At 41.5% G+C, this 19,423-nt stretch overlaps 2 protein-coding genes across 2 annotated transcripts; both read right to left on the bottom strand.

The window, feature by feature from the left end:
• Nucleotides 1–6,257: 6,257 nt before the first annotated feature.
• LOC141171607 (indolethylamine N-methyltransferase-like) lies at nt 6,258–12,014 on the bottom strand. Its single transcript, XM_073655280.1, has 3 exons — nt 11,100–12,014; nt 9,685–9,892; nt 6,258–7,782 (listed from the first exon to the last, which is right to left on the bottom strand). Exons 1-3 carry the CDS (start codon nt 11,251–11,253, stop codon nt 7,308–7,310), a joined length of 837 nt encoding a protein of 278 aa, XP_073511381.1. The 5' UTR covers nt 11,254–12,014; the 3' UTR covers nt 6,258–7,307.
• Nucleotides 12,015–12,209: 195 nt separating this feature from the next.
• Nucleotides 12,210–18,575, bottom strand: LOC141172608 (nicotinamide N-methyltransferase-like). The gene is made up of 3 exons (XM_073657009.1): nt 18,293–18,575; nt 17,499–17,706; nt 12,210–15,749 (listed from the first exon to the last, which is right to left on the bottom strand). The coding sequence occupies exons 1-3, from the start codon at nt 18,444–18,446 to the stop codon at nt 15,311–15,313; spliced, it is 801 nt and encodes a 266-aa protein (XP_073513110.1). The 5' UTR covers nt 18,447–18,575; the 3' UTR covers nt 12,210–15,310.
• Nucleotides 18,576–19,423: the final 848 nt, after the last annotated feature.

The raw sequence follows: 19,423 nt of genomic DNA, 5'->3' as shown, positions 1-19,423 counted from the left end.
GACCCACTCCCCAATAATGGGAATAATATTTATAAGATGCTGTACTGTATGGCTCTTGTAAGGGGCATTAAAAGCATCTTGTTATACCACTCTGACCTCCACGTCTCTTGTAAGGGGCATTAAAAGCATCTTGTTATACCACTCTGACCTCCACGTCTCTTGTAAGGGGCATTAAAACCGTCTTATTATACCACTCTGACCTCCACGTCTCTTCTGAGGGGCATTAAAACTGTCTTGTTATACCACTCTGACCTCCACGTCTCTTTTGAGGGGCATTAAAAGCATCTTGTTATACCACTCTGACCTCCACGTCTCTTGTAAGGGGCATTAAAAGTGTCTTGTTATACCACTCTGACCTCCACATCTCTTGTAAGGGGCATTAAAACCGTCTTGTTATACCACTCTGACCTCCACGTCTCTTCTGAGGGGCATTAAAAGCATCTTGTTATACCACTCTTACCTCCACTTCTCTTGTAAGGGGCATTAAAAGCATCTTGTTATACCACTCTGACCTCCACGTCTCTTGTAAGGGGCATTAAAAGCGTCTTGTTATACCACTCTGACCTCCACGTCTCTTGTAAGGGGCATTAAAACCGTCTTGTTATACCACTCTGACCTCCACGTCTCTTCTGAGGGGCATTAAAAGCGTCTTGTTATACCACTCTGACCTCCACGTCTCTTGTAAGGGGCATTAAAAGCATCTTGTTATACCACTCTGACCTCCACGTCTCTTGTAAGGGGAATTGAAAGCGTCTTGTTATACCACTCTGACCTCCACGTCTCTTGTAAGGGGCATTAAAAGCGTCTTGTTATACCACTCTGACCTCCACGTCTCTTGTAAGGGGCATTAAAAGCGTCTTGTTATACCACTCTGACCTCCACGTCTCTTGTGAGGGGCATTAAAACTGTATTATTAAGCTACTGGGACCTCCACGAGTCTTCGAACGGGCATTGCATTTCCTCCTAATTTTTGGAAGCTTTTGCTTGAAAGGCATAAGCAAATACTATAGGAGACCCACTCCCCAATAATTGGACTTATGTTTGTAATATGCTGTGCTGCATGGCTCTTGTAAGGGGCATTGCAAGTTGCTCCATCCTAATTTTTGGAAGCTTTTGCTTGGAAGGCATAAGCAAATACTATGGGAGACCCACTCCCCAATAATGGGAATAATATTTATAAGATGCTGTACTGTATGGCTCTTGTAAGGGGCATTAAAAGCGTCTTGTTATACCACTCTGACCTCCACGTCTCTTGTAAGGGGCATTAAAAGCGTCTTGTTATACCACTCTGACCTCCACGTCTCTTGTAAGGGGCATTAAAACCGTCTTGTTAAGCTACTGGGACCTCCACGAATCTTCGAACGGGCATTGCATTTCCTCCTAATTTTTGGAAGCTTTTGCTTGGAAGGCATAAGCAAATACTATGGGAGACCCACTCCCCAATAATGGGACTTATGTTTGTAATATGCTGTACTGCATGGCTCTTGTAAGGGGCATTGCAAGTTGCTCCGTCTTAATTTTGGGAAGCTTTTGCTTGGAAGGCATAAGCAAATACTATGGGAGACCCACTCCCCAATAATGGGAATAATATTTATAAGATGCTGTACTGTATGGCTCTTGTAAGGGGCATTAAAAGCGTCTTGTTAAGCTACTGTTACCTCCACGTCTTTTCCGAGGGGCATTAAAACCATCTTGTTAAGCTACTGCGACCTCCATCACTTTTCCGAGGGGCACTAAAATCGTCTTGTTAAGCTACTGTGACCTCCACGTCTCTTCCAAGGGGCATTCAAACCGTCTTGTTAAGCTACTGGGACCTCCACGACTTTTCCGAGGGGCATTAAAACCGTCTTTTTAAGCTACTGTGACCTCCACGTCTCTTCAAAGGGGCATTAAAAGTGTCTTATTAAGCCACTCTGAACTCCACAGCTCTTCCAAGGGGCATTGAAATGTTGTTTTTAATTACCTCTAACCTCCACGACTCATCCAACGAGCATTGCATTTCCTCCTAATTTTAGTCTGCTTTTGCTTTTCAATGCAAAGGTGAAAACTAAGGGAGACCCACTCCCCAATAATGGGTAGAAGGTTTTTAGTATGCTGTAATCCACGTCTGTTTCAAGGGGCATTGCAGTTCCTCATAATTTTTGGAAAGCCTTCCATTCACTGCTTAGGATAACAGTGTACAGGAGACCCAGTTGCTACAAATGGAAAAAATGGTTTAGTTAAGGCCCTCTGACCTCCATGTCATTTCCAAGGGGCATTGGAGTGCCTCAAAATTTTTGGTAGGCATTGCACTCACTGTATGCCCTATAACTGTGTAGCCGAACCGCTCCTTTTGCTACAGAAACATATCTTACAAGACATATGTGGTTGACAGGCCTGATATTGATGTGAATGGTCCCTGTTCCTCCTGCTCTTTCTCCTTTGCCACTACCTCATCCATCATTTTATCACCTGAAGCTTTGTTTTAACGGGAGTCATAGAACTGGAATAGTAGCAGGAAAACATCTAGCAATCCTCAGAGGAGGTAGGATATGCGCCAAAACGCTGACCACTTCAGGCCTAGCCGCTACTACATACATGCGCTTGTGACTCGCCCCCTGGGCCGTGGGGCACTCGGATCCGGGCAATTAGGGAAACGGTGGGAGTAGTAGTGGCAACCCGGTTCCGTGGCTCAGGGTGGTCAGGCCAGTGGTAGTCCGTTATGTGCTATTGATAATGTCCGACTACGCCACCTGTGGATTTGCGGTCATTAGGTACCGCCGCTGCAAGGCAGACCACTGGGGCTGATGAGGTGTGCAGCTGGGATGGCGTGACTCCCCACGGGAAGAGTGCGGCCCCAGGGCAGTGTAGTGGATGGTGGGAGTGATGGTGGTGAGAGTCCCAGTACCGGTAGTGCTGGAGGCGCAAAGGAGCACACAGACAATAGGTTGCAGTCCAGGGTCTTTACTGAAACAGGTAAACTGACCCATAAACAGTCCCAGCTAGGAGGGGACCTGGATGTCTGAGAGCAACGGGGAAATTGGCCCTGGTCAGAGTGAGGGTGTAGGCCTACCGTGCTTTCTGTGCTCCTTCTGGCTATCTCCTCGTTATAGGGTAACAGCCCACGTTTCCAAGCTTTCCGTGTATTCTCGCCTGTATGGCCTGCGACGTGGGTTCCTTTCTGCTCCCAGCCTTGTACGGCTTTGCTGGTCCCTTCGGTTGTGGCAGGGCCTCCAGGCTTCTTAGGCCAAGGAATATACAGTCCCTTGCGGACTGGTTCTCTGCTGGAGGATGTAGAATCCTCCCAGCCTCAGACACCAAAGTCTGGTAAAGTCAGTCTCTTATCTGCCAAGACAGGCTTGCTTCGCCTCTTGTCTCTGGCTTGTGGCTCTCCTCCTGCCACACTTCCTCTTAGGTGCAGTGCAACTGTCTGTCCCTGCTCTGCTCTGGGACAAGTCTCAGGCCATCCAGTTCTCCCTAACCCTGCCCCCAGTACCAGCTTTTATAGGGGCAGCCTGCTCCCCCTACTGGCCTGAGACAGGAGGCATTGCATGCTAATGTTCCCCTGACTAGAGAACCTCCCCCTTGCTCTCAGACACAGCTTTATTCACATTTTGTGGCATCCAGGCCAGGGTGACACACTTGCATTCCAAGAAAACAAAGCAGATGCTAACTTGTATCATCATCATCATGGTCCTCACCTTGGCACTCTCAACTCCCCTGATGGAGAAGCCAGGGTCCACCGGAGGAGTCTGGTTCTCTGGTGGGCTCTTCCAATGCTGCCCTAAAGCAGGCCGGGCTAAGAAAAGTGTGTGTGGAGATGTTCCAAGGAGAAATAGGGGCGGCTGGGGACCATTTATGGACACCCGGCTGCCCCCAGGCGGCTGGAGATCGTGTGTGGACACCCGGCCGCGGGGCGGCTGGGGACCGAGTATGGACACCCAGCCGCCGGGCAGCTGGGGACTGCGTATGGATTCCAGGTCGCCAACACAGCCATGACGTGGTGGCCAGATTCCGCCTCCACATGCCTAAAAGCCCCAATTTCAAGTGCAAACAAGCAGTATGGTATTGCAGCCTGGTGGTGGGTGGGTGGTTGGCTGCATATTTGCGCTTGCATTGCAAGGAATGGGGGAGGTACAATTGAACAGTGCCCTGGGCACGGGGATAGTTGCAGGTCTGCATCTTCTGATGCGGCAAGGATGACTTCTGATGGGCACACTTTTAGGCAGTGACCTGGGTGTCAGAGATGCTTCCAGGGGTCTTCCCCATGCTGTTCCCATGTCTTTTCAGCACTGTATGCATGTGTCACACAGCACATGGCCAGATAAGGTTGTAAAATGTTAAAATGACATTTCCCGGTGAATGCATTTGTCACGGTTGAAAGCAATACAAAAGTGCAAAAACGCATATAAAATGCTACTTGTGAACATAGCCCAAGGTGTGGAGGAGTATTTTTTTGGGGGAGTTATTTATTTTACCTTATGCCCAAGTCTTCTTTACCCTGGAAAGGAAGTTCCTTAACATATTTCACAGGAAAGCAGTTTCAGTTTCGTTTTTGAACGTTTTATTGTGAGCCCTTAAAAGTGGCTTAATACATCTGACCACGTTATTGACAGCAGTGACCTGTACATCAGATATGCTTCCTGGGGCGATCCCCATGCTGTCTCCATGTCATTTGAGCACTGTCACTATCGTTTTGGGCACTTGTTAGGCTTTTAAAAGACTGCCGGGGGTGCCGCGCCAAAAATGCTCGCGTCTCCCATAGACTAACATTGGGCTCGTTGCTCGGGTCGAGTACCCGAGTATCACAGTGAGCTCGGCCCGAGCTTCGAGCACCCGAGCATTTTAGTGCTCGCTCAACACTCAAAGACACCATTCTCTTTACTATATAATGTACTGAAAAATGGTAAAAAATAATTAATAATTAATAATGCACTAAAATTGACCAGGCGATATGATTCTCCAGGTCAGTACAATTACGCCGATACCAAATATGTATAGTTTTTATATTATTTTACTGCGTTAAAAAAAATCTGATTTGTGCCACCATAGCTTTTTTTTTTCTTTACTGTTCCATCAAAAAAGCTGTGTGAGGGCGGGTGTTTTTATTAATCCTATTTTGGGATACCTACGAGGTTTTGATCACTTTTTATAGCGTTTTGTTAACCCATCAGCTTTGGGTCTTTGCTTTTTTTTCTCTACGAGTTAGACAATTTTCTATTTTCATACATTGAACTTTTACAGACGAGTCAATACCAAATATGTAATTTGTTTTTACATTTCTTTGCTTTTTACTGGGAAAAATGGGGGTGATTTGAATATTCATGCTTCTTTATATCTATATATTTTTATGTAAATACTTCTATGCCCCCAAAAATCTAATTTTCTATTTCTACATTCTAATATAGATTTTTTTACTTGTCCATTTTTTATAGGGTACTTCATGATTGCTCTATATAGTAAAAATCTTTGTCTCCCATGAAGACCAACCTGTGGCTAGACTTCACATGAGAATGAACATGGCAATGATGGGGGCCTTCAGGCTACCATGGCAAACCATCAGTTCCCTGCGATTGCATTGTGGTGCGACCAACTGGTTCCTATACGAACGCCCTGGCCAGATCACAGAGCTTAAATACCGCTGTCAGTGATTGACACTGGCATTTATATGGTGAGCATCAGCGACAACAACTGTATGTATGATCCCAGCCTTGGGCAAAAGAGAGACCCGGCGGTCAGGCTGAGAGTTGTGATATGACTACAATCCACGATTCTCAGATGTTTCGAACCAGCCTTAGTCCGAGTTCACACATCCATTGTTAAAGCGAGCTGTGACTGTAGACACTCCATGCTCACATCTATAACTAAAAGCCGGCAGCTCCTGGGACGAAATGGGTTCCTTTTCTCCCAGTAGCCGCATTTTCAGTAAGATGGCCGAACAGCATAGTAATGCTATAAACCTGCAGATTATCCCCATATCTGCAGGTAAACAGTGTGTTCCAAAGAGTCAGGTTTCCTTTAACTTCTTTTTAAAACTTTTCTTTTAATTTTTTTAGTCCCTTGTGGGACTTGAACCTGTGATCCTTTGAGCACGTGAACTATATACTGCAAGTACTGAGCTTCATTTTGAGAACCGCAGTTCTCACAGCAATCTTTCATGTTAACATTTTATTTTAATACATCAAAGTCCAGAAGTTTCATTAGGGTGCATGCTTTATTCTGGAAATAGTAACAGACATAGGTGCATGATATAAAATAGTCATGATATATCATTTTCTCTTCATACTGCTTGTTGTTCACATTGTTTGATATGTGTAATTACAAATGTACATTTTATCTTTCCATTTAAAGCCCTTTAATTAAGCTTTGCTCCATGAGAGTGAATGGCACTAAGCTGCTATACCAGATGCAACCTGTGGACAGGTGTGGTGTTGTTTTCAGTTGAAAGTAGCTATGCTTTTTCTAGTAATGTGCAACCTGTGACACTAGTCACTATTCACAGACAAGCCATGAGGCTGCATCGTCAAATGGTCCGAGGTCAAAAGCCAGGAGGTTGCATCATAGATAGATGGGTGAGACAAAGGCGTAGTCAAGTAACAGTCCGACGTCAGAAATCCAAGAAGGTAGCAGATCACGACAAAGGGGCTAGGCAAATGGATGGTCAAAGGCAAATCCAAGGTCGAGCAGCAAAGATCAGAATACAAGACTGGGAGCACATAGCAAACACTCACCACTTGTGCAAGGTTACAATAGGCAGAAATCTAAGGCAGAAAGCCAGCTAAATAGCCAGGTAATTACTCAGAACAGGAGACACATGGAGGAATCTCCAGCACTCCCTGTCCCTGATTGGACAAAATGGCTATGCAAACGGATGGTCACGGCAAATCCAAGGTATAGCGGCAAAGATCAGAATACAAGACTAGGAGCACAGGGCAAACACACAACACTTGAGCAAGGCTACAATTGGCAGTGTGCATCAATAAAAGTATTTGCCCTGTGACTGCTTATGATGTCTCTATACTCTTTATTCGTTCCAAAAATGGAATTATGTAGGAACAAAGGAAGACATACCAAATTTTATCTTCCTTTGGAGGGACAGTTTTGACTTTTGGCAATTTTTTACATCTTTCTTTGTCCCATAAATGTTCTTCTTTAAGACTAGATAGATAAATCCAAGACATTTCCTAGAGAAGACTCTGGTTTGGATATTAGTCTTAAAGGGTTTGAATCAACAAAGGTTTATTTTAACAAATGTCAATAGGACATGATTTTGTGGAACTAATATAAAAGTATTACTAACTATGCATAGATTAGAAATAAGCGAATATTCATAGGTAAGACTTTTTCTCTGTCCCCGACTCCCAGTAAGGATCATTAACCTTGCGAGCCAGAACAAATATGACGGAGTCGTGGTTGCACAGCTCGCACTGGTCCTCGTTGTACTTTCTGGGGATGACTTCCAGATCTACGATCTCATATCCTGCCTCAATTATAGCACTTCGTGTAAAGTCCTCTGTCAGCAGCAGACAGGAGAACCTCTTACCCCCGAATAAATACGCACTGCAATTAAGAATCTCCATTATGATTAAGTGCCCCCCTATTTTTAACAAAGAAGAGACATTTTTAAGAACATTTTGATAGGTGTCCAGATCGGTGCTCGCACATTCCAGACAGCCGAGAGACATCACACAATCAACCTGGGACAGCACTAGCGGTTCTAGTGGGTTTCTCTGGAGAACATCACATTTCAGAGTTTTCTTTACGGTATTTTTAAGCTTTTTTTTCTTCTCTTCTACTGACGTCCTGAAACAGATAATCTTGAAATTAATTATTTCATATCATGTAACGTGTCCCATTTTCTAGAAAGTAACTGTGGTGAAATCCTTCCCTTCTCTTCCTTCCTTCCTAACCTTCCCTCTTTTCCATCTTTCCTTCTTCTTTACTTCTTTCCTTCCCTTACTTTCCTTCTCTCTTTTCCTTCCCATACCTTCCTTCTGTTCTCTTTCTTCCCTTCCTCCTGTTCTCTTCCTTCCCTTACCTTCCTTCTGTTCTCTTCCTTCCCTTCCTTACCTTACCTTTCTTCCTTCCTATCCCTCCTGCTCTTCTTTCCTTCCATCCCTTCCGTCAGTTTCTTCGCTTCCTTCCCTTCCCTTCCTTCCTTTCTTCCTTCTTTCCCTTCTATCCTTCTCTCCCTTCCTTTCAAGTTAATAACTGACAGTGGCATTTAAAGAGGTGTTCCCATCTCCAAGATCCTATCCCAATATGTAGTAGGTGTAATAATAATAATATTAGCAAATCCCTCCCATTAAAAATGTAGTATAGTTTTTCTGATTCCATATGTCTCTTTCCTCATATGCAGGGCATTACAGGACCTTCGGTATCCATAGTTATGACCACTAGCAAGTAGCTAACTAACTGTCACTATATCAGTGGTCATAACTATGGATACTTAAGGTCCTGCAATGCCTGCACATGAGGAAAGAGACATAGCAAATCAGAAAAACTATACTATATTTCTAATTGCAGTTATTTGCTAATATTATTATTACACCTACCACATATTGGGATAGGATCTTGGAGATGGGAATACACCTTTAAGCGTCTCAATCCAGACCCAACATTTGTTTGACACCCATATCCTTCCTCCCCTGTATCACAGAGAGTTGATGGGTTGCTAATGCATCCAGGAACTGGCGGCATGCTCTTGTGCCTGTCATTTGATTACTCCTATGGTGTCCAGCCACAGACTGGACGTTATAATAGAGTACGATTTTTACTAAACACAGCAATACTATAGCATTGCTGTATATAGTACAAATGATCAAATAATCGCAGGTTCAACTCCCCTAAATGGCCTGACAAAAATATGTAAAAATAAAGATATTTTTTTAAATATGAAAAAACTTAAACATTCAAATCACCCCCCTTTTCCCCAGTTAAAAATAAATGTAATAAAAATAAAAAATATATATACATATTTGTTATCTTGGCGTGTGTAACAATGCAATCTATTAAAATATTAAATTAATTTACACGATCAGTAAAAGCTGTAAGGAGGAAAAAAATAGGATTGTAGTTTTCTTAGTCACCGTAACACTGCATCTCCCATCTGTTGGCTACCTTTTGTATTGTAATCTTATCTTCATTATTTTGCCTCTTGCTTTCATTGTATCTTGTTTTTACTATTAACTTTAACATTTTATTTTTATTCTGTAGTTGTGTATCTCAATAAAATATGTATTGTGTATATGCATTTGTCTGAATTTTTATTAAATTGGAGTAACACCTAAAAGGTATATTAGGCTTTTTCTGTGTACTCTTAATTATATTGGAATCATTTTTTGGATTATAGGCTTCTTAAAATACGTAACAACCTTGAACTTTAGAAACAGAAAACTTGATGCTTGAGTATACATGCTGTACCTTACATTTACGTTTCAGAATACCAGCCCAAATATTAGCTAAAAGAGTTGATTTTTCCATATTTTGGAGAGCCTTTCCTGCATTACATAAACAGATTTAAAAATATTCTTAGCCTCTCTTGGTAGCTATTAATTAGTCACATTTTTTGCAAGAGAATCATATAGGATGTAGCACATAACTTATATTACACAAGGTTTTGAAATCCGCAGGTAGTTCTTACCTCTTACCTCTTACCTTGAATCCAAAGTTTAAAGACTAGAGTTATATAATTATGGCACGTACCCTTTCCCTTCCATGACGCAGACTTTTTGAATCACATCGGTCCAGTCGAATGTTCCAGCTTCATTTCTCAGGCTTCTTTCATAATATTCTCGGTTGCGATCAGAGTAGTCGGCACCAATGATCTCATCAAAAGATTCACACGCTGAGAGATCCTGATAAATGGTTGGTCCATGGCCGATATCAATCAATGTTTTGCCCCGTATACACCCTAAAAGCAAAAAGGGTATATACGTGTTACTTCATGGATGTTTGGAGTTCCAACCTGAATTGTTGAATGAAATGTATTTTGTCACCTACAGTATATTTAAAGGTTTTTTTTGGATTATAAAAAAAGATCAACTGTAGTACTGATATCCATCTGTTCTCACCGTGTTTGCGTGGGTTTCCTCTGGGTTCTCCGGTTTCCTCCCACACTCCAAAGACATACTGATAGGGAATTTAGATTGTGAGCCCCAATGGGGACAGTGGCCATAATGTCTGTAAAGCGCTGGGGAATATATGGCGCTATATAAGTGAGTAAAATAAATAAATAAATATCCATGATTGTCCATAAAAACAGCTCATCCCCGTTCTAATCTTGGGACAACCCATGGATATGAGTGGTGTTTTTGGAACGAAATGCAGATCCTTTTTTCTAATTCTGAGCAAACCCTTAAAGTGTTATAAAATACAGTGACATGCAAAATACAAAAACTATCGCACTCCTGATCAGTTCTTGGTGCACGGGTAGGGTACCAAGCCGAATACAATGTATTAGAAAAACCCGGCACTCAAGGATTCAGTGAAAAATTATTTAGAGTTTTTAATGAAGTAAGTACAATAAAATTGACAAACGTTTCGGTCCCTCAGGACCTTCATCAGTGTACAAGGCAAGGGTCATGAGGGTGGATAGAATCCACTACGGTTGCTGAACTGAAAACTGTCAATGTATACTTTGGAGTATAAACCAGAAATGGTACGTCCGTGGTAATGGCTGTGGTGTGCTCTCCTGTATGCAGTCCAGTGTAAACGCGGTGTCCACCATTGAACAAGCGTTTGTCAATTTTATTGTACTTACTTAATTAAAAACTCTAAATAATTTTTCACTGAATCCTTGAGTGCCGGGTTTTTCTAATATATAAAATACAGTGACAACATACTCTATAACTTTTTGGATGGATGATGATATTGGGTGTCTTCTCACTTCCAAGCAGTGTGCCAAGAGCTTTCCTATACAATGTCAGTTATCTTGGACTTCATTGACCCCAGGATTTCTCCCACCATCCCAGTCACGAGTTGCAGCCAGAATAATCTAAAAAACAACACGATCTCTAGAACATAGGGACACAGAACTTTGATTTTGACCAACTGTTCAGCTATAAAAACAGTTAAAAAAACCCTTTGTATTATAATATAATAACATGTGCTTTACTTACTTGTATTGAAAGCCTCATGGAGTTTCTTCAGTTCAAAGTCAAGAATCCCATCAACCACAAAAATTCCTGATTTGGGATTATAATAGGTATTTAAATATTCTTCTGGATCAAAGATATTTTGATAAGTGTCTTTGTCAGTAAATGTTGTCTCCATTTTTGTTGTCCTCAAAGTAAACCGAAGCTGAGAACACTACCCAGTACTGCACCATGTAACTCTTAACCGTGATATGCACTTATTTTGGAAATAAAGAAAGTATTCTATGCAGCGTGGTGAGTGCCGTAATTTCTTCTCTCTTATAATGATAGTTTATTTCTATTTACTGAGCACCACTGCTGCTTTCTTCCTCCTAGCCCTTGCAGATCTTATATTCACTGATGATAGTGCTTGGTGCCACTAGCGCTTACTTATGTTTTTTGGACTGAAGCTAAGAACAAAATGTACTATCAATATGTCTGACTGTGCCTTCTCCCTGGAGCTAACAGGCTAAAATTTGCTGTAAAGTAGTGGCATCTGGCCAAAGTCATATGTGCAAAGCTTAAAGGGAATCTATCAGCAAGTTTTTGCTGCCTAATCAAAGAGCAGCCTTATGTAGGCAAAGACATGCGGAATCCAACGATGTATCATTTAGATTACTGGATGCAGTGGTTCTCACACAATCAGATTTTTTAGATTTAGCAATGAAGCAGAGCTGAGGAAGCTAACCCCGCCCACACCAGACTCTGTATATGCAATGTCCATAGACAGTGAGGTGCCTATCATAGGAAGGGGCGTGTCAGACCAGAGCTCACATGACCAGCTAGTCCGGGCAATGATGAGCTACTGGGGCTAAAACAATCATTGTAAGCAAACAAAACCTCAGAGCTTGATAAGAGAGGCATAGCTGAAATCTGTGTTTTATCCTCTACCACATGCTGTCTTCAGATTACATAGCAAAAACCTCCTGACAGATTCCCTTTAAAAGGTTGGTCCAGCCCCTAAAATGTATTTTCCAAATATCCTTATACCCTAACCACTTTTGTAATTTCCTTTATTACACAATACCTTACACTTCCCCCTATCTACCTAATTCCTAAATGTATAATTCCTACAAAGAACGGAGTCATACAACCTTGTACTTAGAAAATATAAACCAGAATTTTATTAATTATTTAAGTATAATAATAACACATAATACTGGTCAGAATTCGTGAAGGCACAGAAAGAAGGGTCCCTAAAAAGGACATGAGGGTAGAGGGGTAATAACTGCTCCAAAGGAAACAAAGCAATATGCAGGAAGTTATAAAAGGTTCAAAAATTGATGTAGCAAAATACAGAGGGGTCAACCACCCCTTTAACTGTAATCTGTCACTACGTTTTCATCAACTAATCTGAGAGCAGCATGATGTGAAGACAGATACCCTGATTACAGTGATGTGTCACTTTCTGGGCTCCTTGCTGCAGTTTTGATTAAATTACAGTTTAATCTGAAGCAGATTTTCAATTTCTCTGAATATTGAGCCCCCACCACTGATTGGCAGTTTTCTGCCTATGTGATCAGGCATAAGGTTTAGTTTAATAAGAAATACATTTTCTAATCACTGGCATATCTTATGCATCAACCCCCTATTGAGGGAATTAGTTCCTATAAGGCTTAAGATTACATATATACAGCCCAAAGTAATATATTCTAATTCAAAGGGTAATTCAAAATAGCATACTCTAACTCAACGCGTTTCATCATTAATAGGTTCATCAGGAGTACATACAAAGGGATATATCCTTATAATAAGATGTCTACTTAGCTTCCAATATAGCTAGGAGTGGCATCAAATGATAAAGTGCTCCAGTGCATGTGCGGTATCCAAAGTGGTGCCCATCAGACAGCATTTGGTCTTTTATATTGGTTATTTTATTAGAAAATGCCACTTGCAGGGCATAACAGGGTTCTTTAGGGCACTCTGCTTTGAGCGGGGGCGCCAATTGTGTTTTTTAGGGTCCCAACCTCCGTGGCTAGGTAGGACTCAAAATAGAGGTGAACAGGGCAATATCCCTTTGAAACGATATCCCGCCCAGGCCTACACGACCGTACTCCTAGCTGCTATTATTATTATTATATAACTCCCCCCTCCTGTTCCCGTCATCTCTATTTTTGTTTAAAAATTTGAGGTCTTTTTTGGCCATTGTCTTTCTATTTTAACTGAAGTAATAAAAATTATGTTTTATGTAGTGTAACTTCTGTTAACTAATTTGTTCACTGTGGTAGTATCTGTCAAATTGTGGAACAAAATGATGCTTCAGCAACGAAAAATTCCGTGTTGTAATTGTGTGTGGAAATGCACTTCTAGCTTCTCAGCCTCACGCTGTATTTCTTACCTTGCAGTACCCTTCTCTGGCTGTTTCACACTTTGTTTGCCCTGGAACTTGTCCAGTGTCCTGTCAATCATCCAAAGCAGGGTGGTGTTAGGTGAGCAATACAACGTGAGGCTGAGAAGCTGTAAGTGCATCGTCACACCCCATTGCACTTCCAGATAGAACTAAAAAAACAGATTCCTTGTTACTGGAGCAGTGCTTTGAGATCGACTAGCTCATTTTTAAAAGGGTTACACAATCATACTAATTATTTCGGAGAGGTTGAACGTTTCTGACAGGCTCCCCTTAAAAAATTCTAACATACCATAATAAGTTTCATAAAGATGCATGCTTTATTTGTGATTAGTAATAAAAATAGGTGCATGATACAAAATAGTCATTTGCACTTCACAGTGCCTATTATTCATATTGAATGATATGTGTAATTAGAAATGTACATTTTATCTTTTCGTTAAAAGCCCTTTATTTGCTACAAAGCTTTGCTCCATTGGAATGAATGATGCTGAGCTGCTATACCACTTACAACCTGTGGTGGCGCCGTTTCTAGATGAAAGGGGCTATGCTTTACTAATTATGTGCAACCCTAATAGAGTACTGAGCGTCAGTGAAAGTCTTTGCCCTGTGACTGCTAATGTTATCTCTGCGCATGAGTATGACTGACAAAATACTCTTAAAAAAACGGAACCTGAGTCGTACTTCCCAAATGTGTCCTTCTTTTGGAGGGACAGTTTCTATTTTTGATGATTTTCTTTCATTCGTCTTTGCCCCATAAATTTCCCTTTTTATGACTTTATAGATAGATCTTAGGTAGAGGCTCTCTGCACTATGCATTGGAGCCCTAAAGATAGCCAAACACAGGCACTATCTCTTGTGATTCCCCATATACTTGAGCGCTTTTGTTTTCGATGGGGAGGAAGGAGAAAGAATCTGCCACATATCTCTGATAATGGATTATTTTCACTGAAAATAAAAGAATCGACCATTGAAATTCCAACGGTCCGATCCTTCTTTATCCATCAGCTGCCAGGGAGAGTTGTAAGACCCCCCCATACACATCAGATAGCCAGTTTTGCCTAAATCGGTGGCCTTTTAATCTGATGTGTGTAGGAGCCTTAAACGATTTGTCCGATGAAAACAAGTTTTCACTAGAGATGAGCGAAACCGAACTGTAAAGTTTGGGGTTCGTATCGGACACCTAGTGTCCGGTGCTGAATTCGGAACACCGACTTCTCCTGGAAGTCCATTTTAGTGGAAAGCGAGTGAGACCCTAGCCCTTACTATGACAATTTTACAACCTTTTTACGCCACCAAAGTTTGGTTACCCATTGACATCTATGGGGTCGGGTGCAAGTTTGGCTAGAGTTCTGGTACCTGAACCGATGAACCCTATGAACTCGAACATCCACGGGTCCACTCATCCCTAGTCATCCCCTATGCACAGAATTGATTAATTTCTTGATCATTGGGGGTCCGCCCGCTGGGACCAGCACCAATTAACAAAATTAGTATGGAGCAGCAGTGCACATGTGTGACCTCCACTCCATTCATTTTTTAAGGAGTTGCCAGAAAAAGTCGAATGCAGTGATCAACAGCTCGATAGTAATGAATGGAGCGGCGGTCTATCATGTGTTCTGCTGCTCCACCATAATTGGGATAACAGTGCCAGTTCAGCCAATTGGTGTGGGTCTCAGCGGTCAGTACCCCATAATAAGTTACTTTTTTTTTTACCTGACCACCCCTTTAAGTCTTTCCTTTTTGAAAAATTACATGATTCATGTTTTGGAAATTTCCATAACTAAGCATTAATTTAGAAATAAGCGAATATTCATAGATGAGACTTTTTCTCTTTCTCCGGCTCCCACTAAGGATCTTTAACCTTGCGAGCCAGAACAAACAAGCTGGAGTCATGGTTGCACAGCTCGTACTGCTCCTCATTGTACTTTCTGTGGATGACTTCCAGATCTACGATCTCATATCCCGTCTCAGTTATAGCACTTCGCATGAAGTCCTCTGTAAGTACCAGACAGGAGAACCTCTTACCCCCGGATAAGTATGAGCTGCAGTTAAGAATCTCCATTATGATTAAGTGCCCTTCTATTTTTAACAAAGAAGAGACATTTTTAAGGACATTTCGATAGGTGTCCAGATCGCTGCAGGCGCACTCCAGACAACCGAGAGACATCACACAATCCACCTTGGGCAGCACCAGCGGTTCTAGTGGATTGCTGTTGAGGACATCACATTTCAGAGTTTTCATCACTGTATTTTTAAGCTTTTCCTTCTTCTCTTCTACTGACGTCCTGAAACGGAATCAGAGATAATCTTGAAATCAATCAAATCCCAGTGTCTCCTAACAGTCCATATCATGAGCTAACGAAACAGCTAAGATCAAGGCTTGTCCTCCAAACCTAATGTAACTAGAAACTTACTGTGAAGTCCTTCCCTTCCCTTCCTACCTTCCTTCCTTTCGTTCCCTTCTTTCTTTTCCTCCCTTTCTTTCCTTCCTTCTTTTCCTTCTTTCTTTTCTTTTTCTCATCTTGAAACCAATGATTTAATATCATGTAAAATGTCCCATTTTTTAAAGAGAATCATTTAGGTTAGGAAACACATGTTTTTTTAAGTCCCTAGTGTCATGACCATCCTTGCTAGAGCTAGCTGTCACGCAAGGTGAGAGAAAGACTAAGTGCAACATGAAGGGAAGAGGGGAATTAAACCCAAACACTAGGGAAAGGGGGAGTGGAGACTCCTAGGCAGATCTAATATAACCCTGCCTACCCTATCGTCCCTACATAGGTTCCACACCTATTGCTGAGCAGGACCCTAAGCCCTGAATGCCCCTAGAGCTTGGCGCTAGATAGGGAGGGTACAAGGTGAGCACTAGTCAAGCCCCACTACAAACTAAAGACAACAAGGTAAACAAACAAAGGGGAAACACTTATCTTGAGCAGACACCAGAGAGATAATGCTAACTGTCCTCCAAGGGCACCAGAGAAGAAACTAGCCAACTGCTAGTGCTCCAAGCCAACACAGAGGTACATAGAACTATCACCCGTGCCTCTCTAGAGAAACTGAGAGTTTTTAACTATCAAGCAAGGGTGTGTCAATCAGCAGCAGAAGGTGGAGGTTGCTGCTGGGTATTAAAGGAATTAGGATATAACCATACTAAAGAGATGAGAGGATCAAGAAGGTGTCTGCAATGCCAAGCGCAGTGACCTTCTGCAGCTGGTTCCAGAGCGACTGTCTGTCACACCTGACACACCCATGACACTAGCATGACATGTGGGTGTGATGGGGGTAACTACTATAAGACCACTTAATCTGTCTAAAATTATTAAAACACCCCCAATGTACATCTCATACTTAGGAATAATCACTCAAAATTGACACCACTAAATTTTGGTTCAAGAGCTAGCACTTCTCGGAAGCCTTCAGTTACTCCATCACTTCTAACCACATAAACAAACATCACATGGATTAGTTTAAGAACACAAGACAGAACTTACTAAAAGTAGTTTAATATGATGAACACAGTCACAATGCTTAAAAAATTAAATCAAAGAAGATGAAAAAGATCACAAACAAGCTTCTTAAAATAAAAAAAAACAAACTCGCAACCTAACACTCATGTTTTGCATATAGGATCCAGTGCCTGGAGGAGGTAGAAATCAGGACAGGTCTTTAATTTGATTGACCCCTCCAAAAATGCTCAACATCCAAAGTCTTACATTTTTAAAAAATGGTCCTTTCTTGCTCATCCCCCCTTTATTTGATATCTCCTCCAGTCCTGGGTCAGGATAATTGCATTTTATGACTCTTGTTGTTGATGCCATCGCCATCTTCTCTTGGATGTGATGGGTAACTTCAAAAAAATGTAAAATTCCCCAACCCAATGGAGAATAAAAACAAACAAGCCGTCCACACAGAAATCTCTCACAATAAACCCTATGACTTACAATTATATAAAGTTTTCTATGACACCCAGGTAGTTATTTACATCTCACATTCAACCCAACTTTTAAAGACTAGAGTAGTAAATTAATGGCACGTACCCTTTCCCTTCCATGGCGCAGACTTTTTGAATCACGTCGGTCCAGTCGAACGTTCCAGCTTCATTTCTCAGGCTTCTTTCATAATATTCTCGGTTGCGATCTGTGTAGTCGGCACCAATGATCTCATCAAAAGATTCACAAGCTGAGAGGTCCTGATAAATGGTCGGTCCATGGCCGATATCAATCAGTGTTTTACCCTTGACACCTCCTTTAAGGTAAAAAGGGTTTATATGTGTTATTTCATTGAAGTTTGCAGTTCCAACCTGAATTGATTGGACAAAAAGTATTTTAACACAACAGAATATTTAAAAGGATTGTTCATGATTAGAAAAAGGTTTGAAAGTTAACCATAAACAGAACTTTCTTTCCATGAGATTCCGTAATTGCCGCTCATCTCTGTTCCAATATTGGCACAACCTATGGATATGAGTGGTGTTTTTGGAATGAAAAATAGATCTTTTTTTCTAATTCTGGGCATCCCCTTACAGTATTATAAAATGCAGGGACAACATAATCTGTAACTTTTTGAATATTAATGATATCGGGCGTCTTATCGCTTCCTACATGCCTAAGCAGCATACCAAGAGATTGCCTATACCATGTCCGTTAACACGGACTTCACTGACTCTGCCATTACTCCCACCATCTGAGTCACGAGTGCCAACCACAATACTCTAAAAAGAACTCAATCTCTAGATTATAGGGACACAGAGCTGTGACTTTGACCAACCGTGCAGCTATAAAAAGTTTAAAAAAACTTTATAAACCAATATACTCAAAACTGTGGTACTTACTTTTACAGAAAGCCTCATGGAGCTTCTTCAGGGCAAAGTCAAGGAATCCATCAAGCACTAATAGTCCTGATTTGGGATTATAATAGGTGTTTAAGTATCCTTCTGGATCAAAGATATCTTGATAAGTGTCTTTATCAGTAAATGCTGTCTCCATTTTTGCAGTCCTCGTTGTAAACTGAACACAATGTACTTTCGATTGTCTGGCTGAGCCGTCTCTGTGTACAGGAGTGAACAGGCTAAAAGTCGCAGTAAAGTGGTGGCATCTGGCCAAAAACTTCTGTGCAAAGCTGAAATACGAAGCAATTTGCATTGCAATCAGAATTCTAAATTGGAGGAAAGCCACTCCTTTTAACCCTTTCTGGTAAAAGTACAATAACCATCTAGATAGAAATAAAGTGAGATGGGCAGAATCATACCATCCCGTTCCCTCATTAGATATAGGCTTTCTCAAAGTAAACCAATAGATTGGGACACTTTACACAGATGAAGGGGGTATTCTAGCCAAAACTAATATCACTGATAAATATTTAATAACCGTTAGATCGGTTGCCCGACTGCCCGAACTAGGGACTGGTGTGTCTCCTAGTTTACCCCTGGCTGCTAGATTGTGGCCAGGTGAAGTGTGGGTGAACCTAGAAGTACAGAAGGATGACAAAATAGCCAATATTAGCATATTCCAACACCAGAAGATACCCATATGCTACGGTTTTTAAATTAAAAAATTATATAATATAAACAATATTGGTAAGAAGCAATTGAAAACCTTTTAAAACTGATAGTCCACAAAAGCAGTTGACCAATACTAGGGGACAATAGGAGCATTATTACAATGTGGAGGCATAATAGGGGTACTATTGAAATTTGGTGGCACTGTGACAATGTGGAGGCTCAGAAGGGACACTATTGCTAATCTATATATTGATACAATGGGATAATTATTTATTACTAAGTGAAGGCACAATAGGGGTACTATTACCACATGGGGACATAAAGGGGGCACTAGTGCTATATGGAGGCACAGAGGATGCACTATTACAATGTAGAGCATGCTAATACTATATGGAGATACCATAGGGACACTATGACTATACGGATGCACAATGGGTCACTATTTTGTGGGCGTTGTTACCA

The sequence above is a fragment of the Phyllobates terribilis genome, unplaced genomic scaffold (genome assembly GCF_046119375.1).
Source record: "Phyllobates terribilis strain yellow unplaced genomic scaffold, ASM4611937v1 Scaffold_12__6_contigs__length_324123572, whole genome shotgun sequence".
Taxonomy (NCBI): Eukaryota; Metazoa; Chordata; class Amphibia; order Anura; family Dendrobatidae; genus Phyllobates; species Phyllobates terribilis.
Note: the sequence above shows the minus strand (reverse complement) of the source record. Positions and strands in the feature narration are given on the sequence as shown.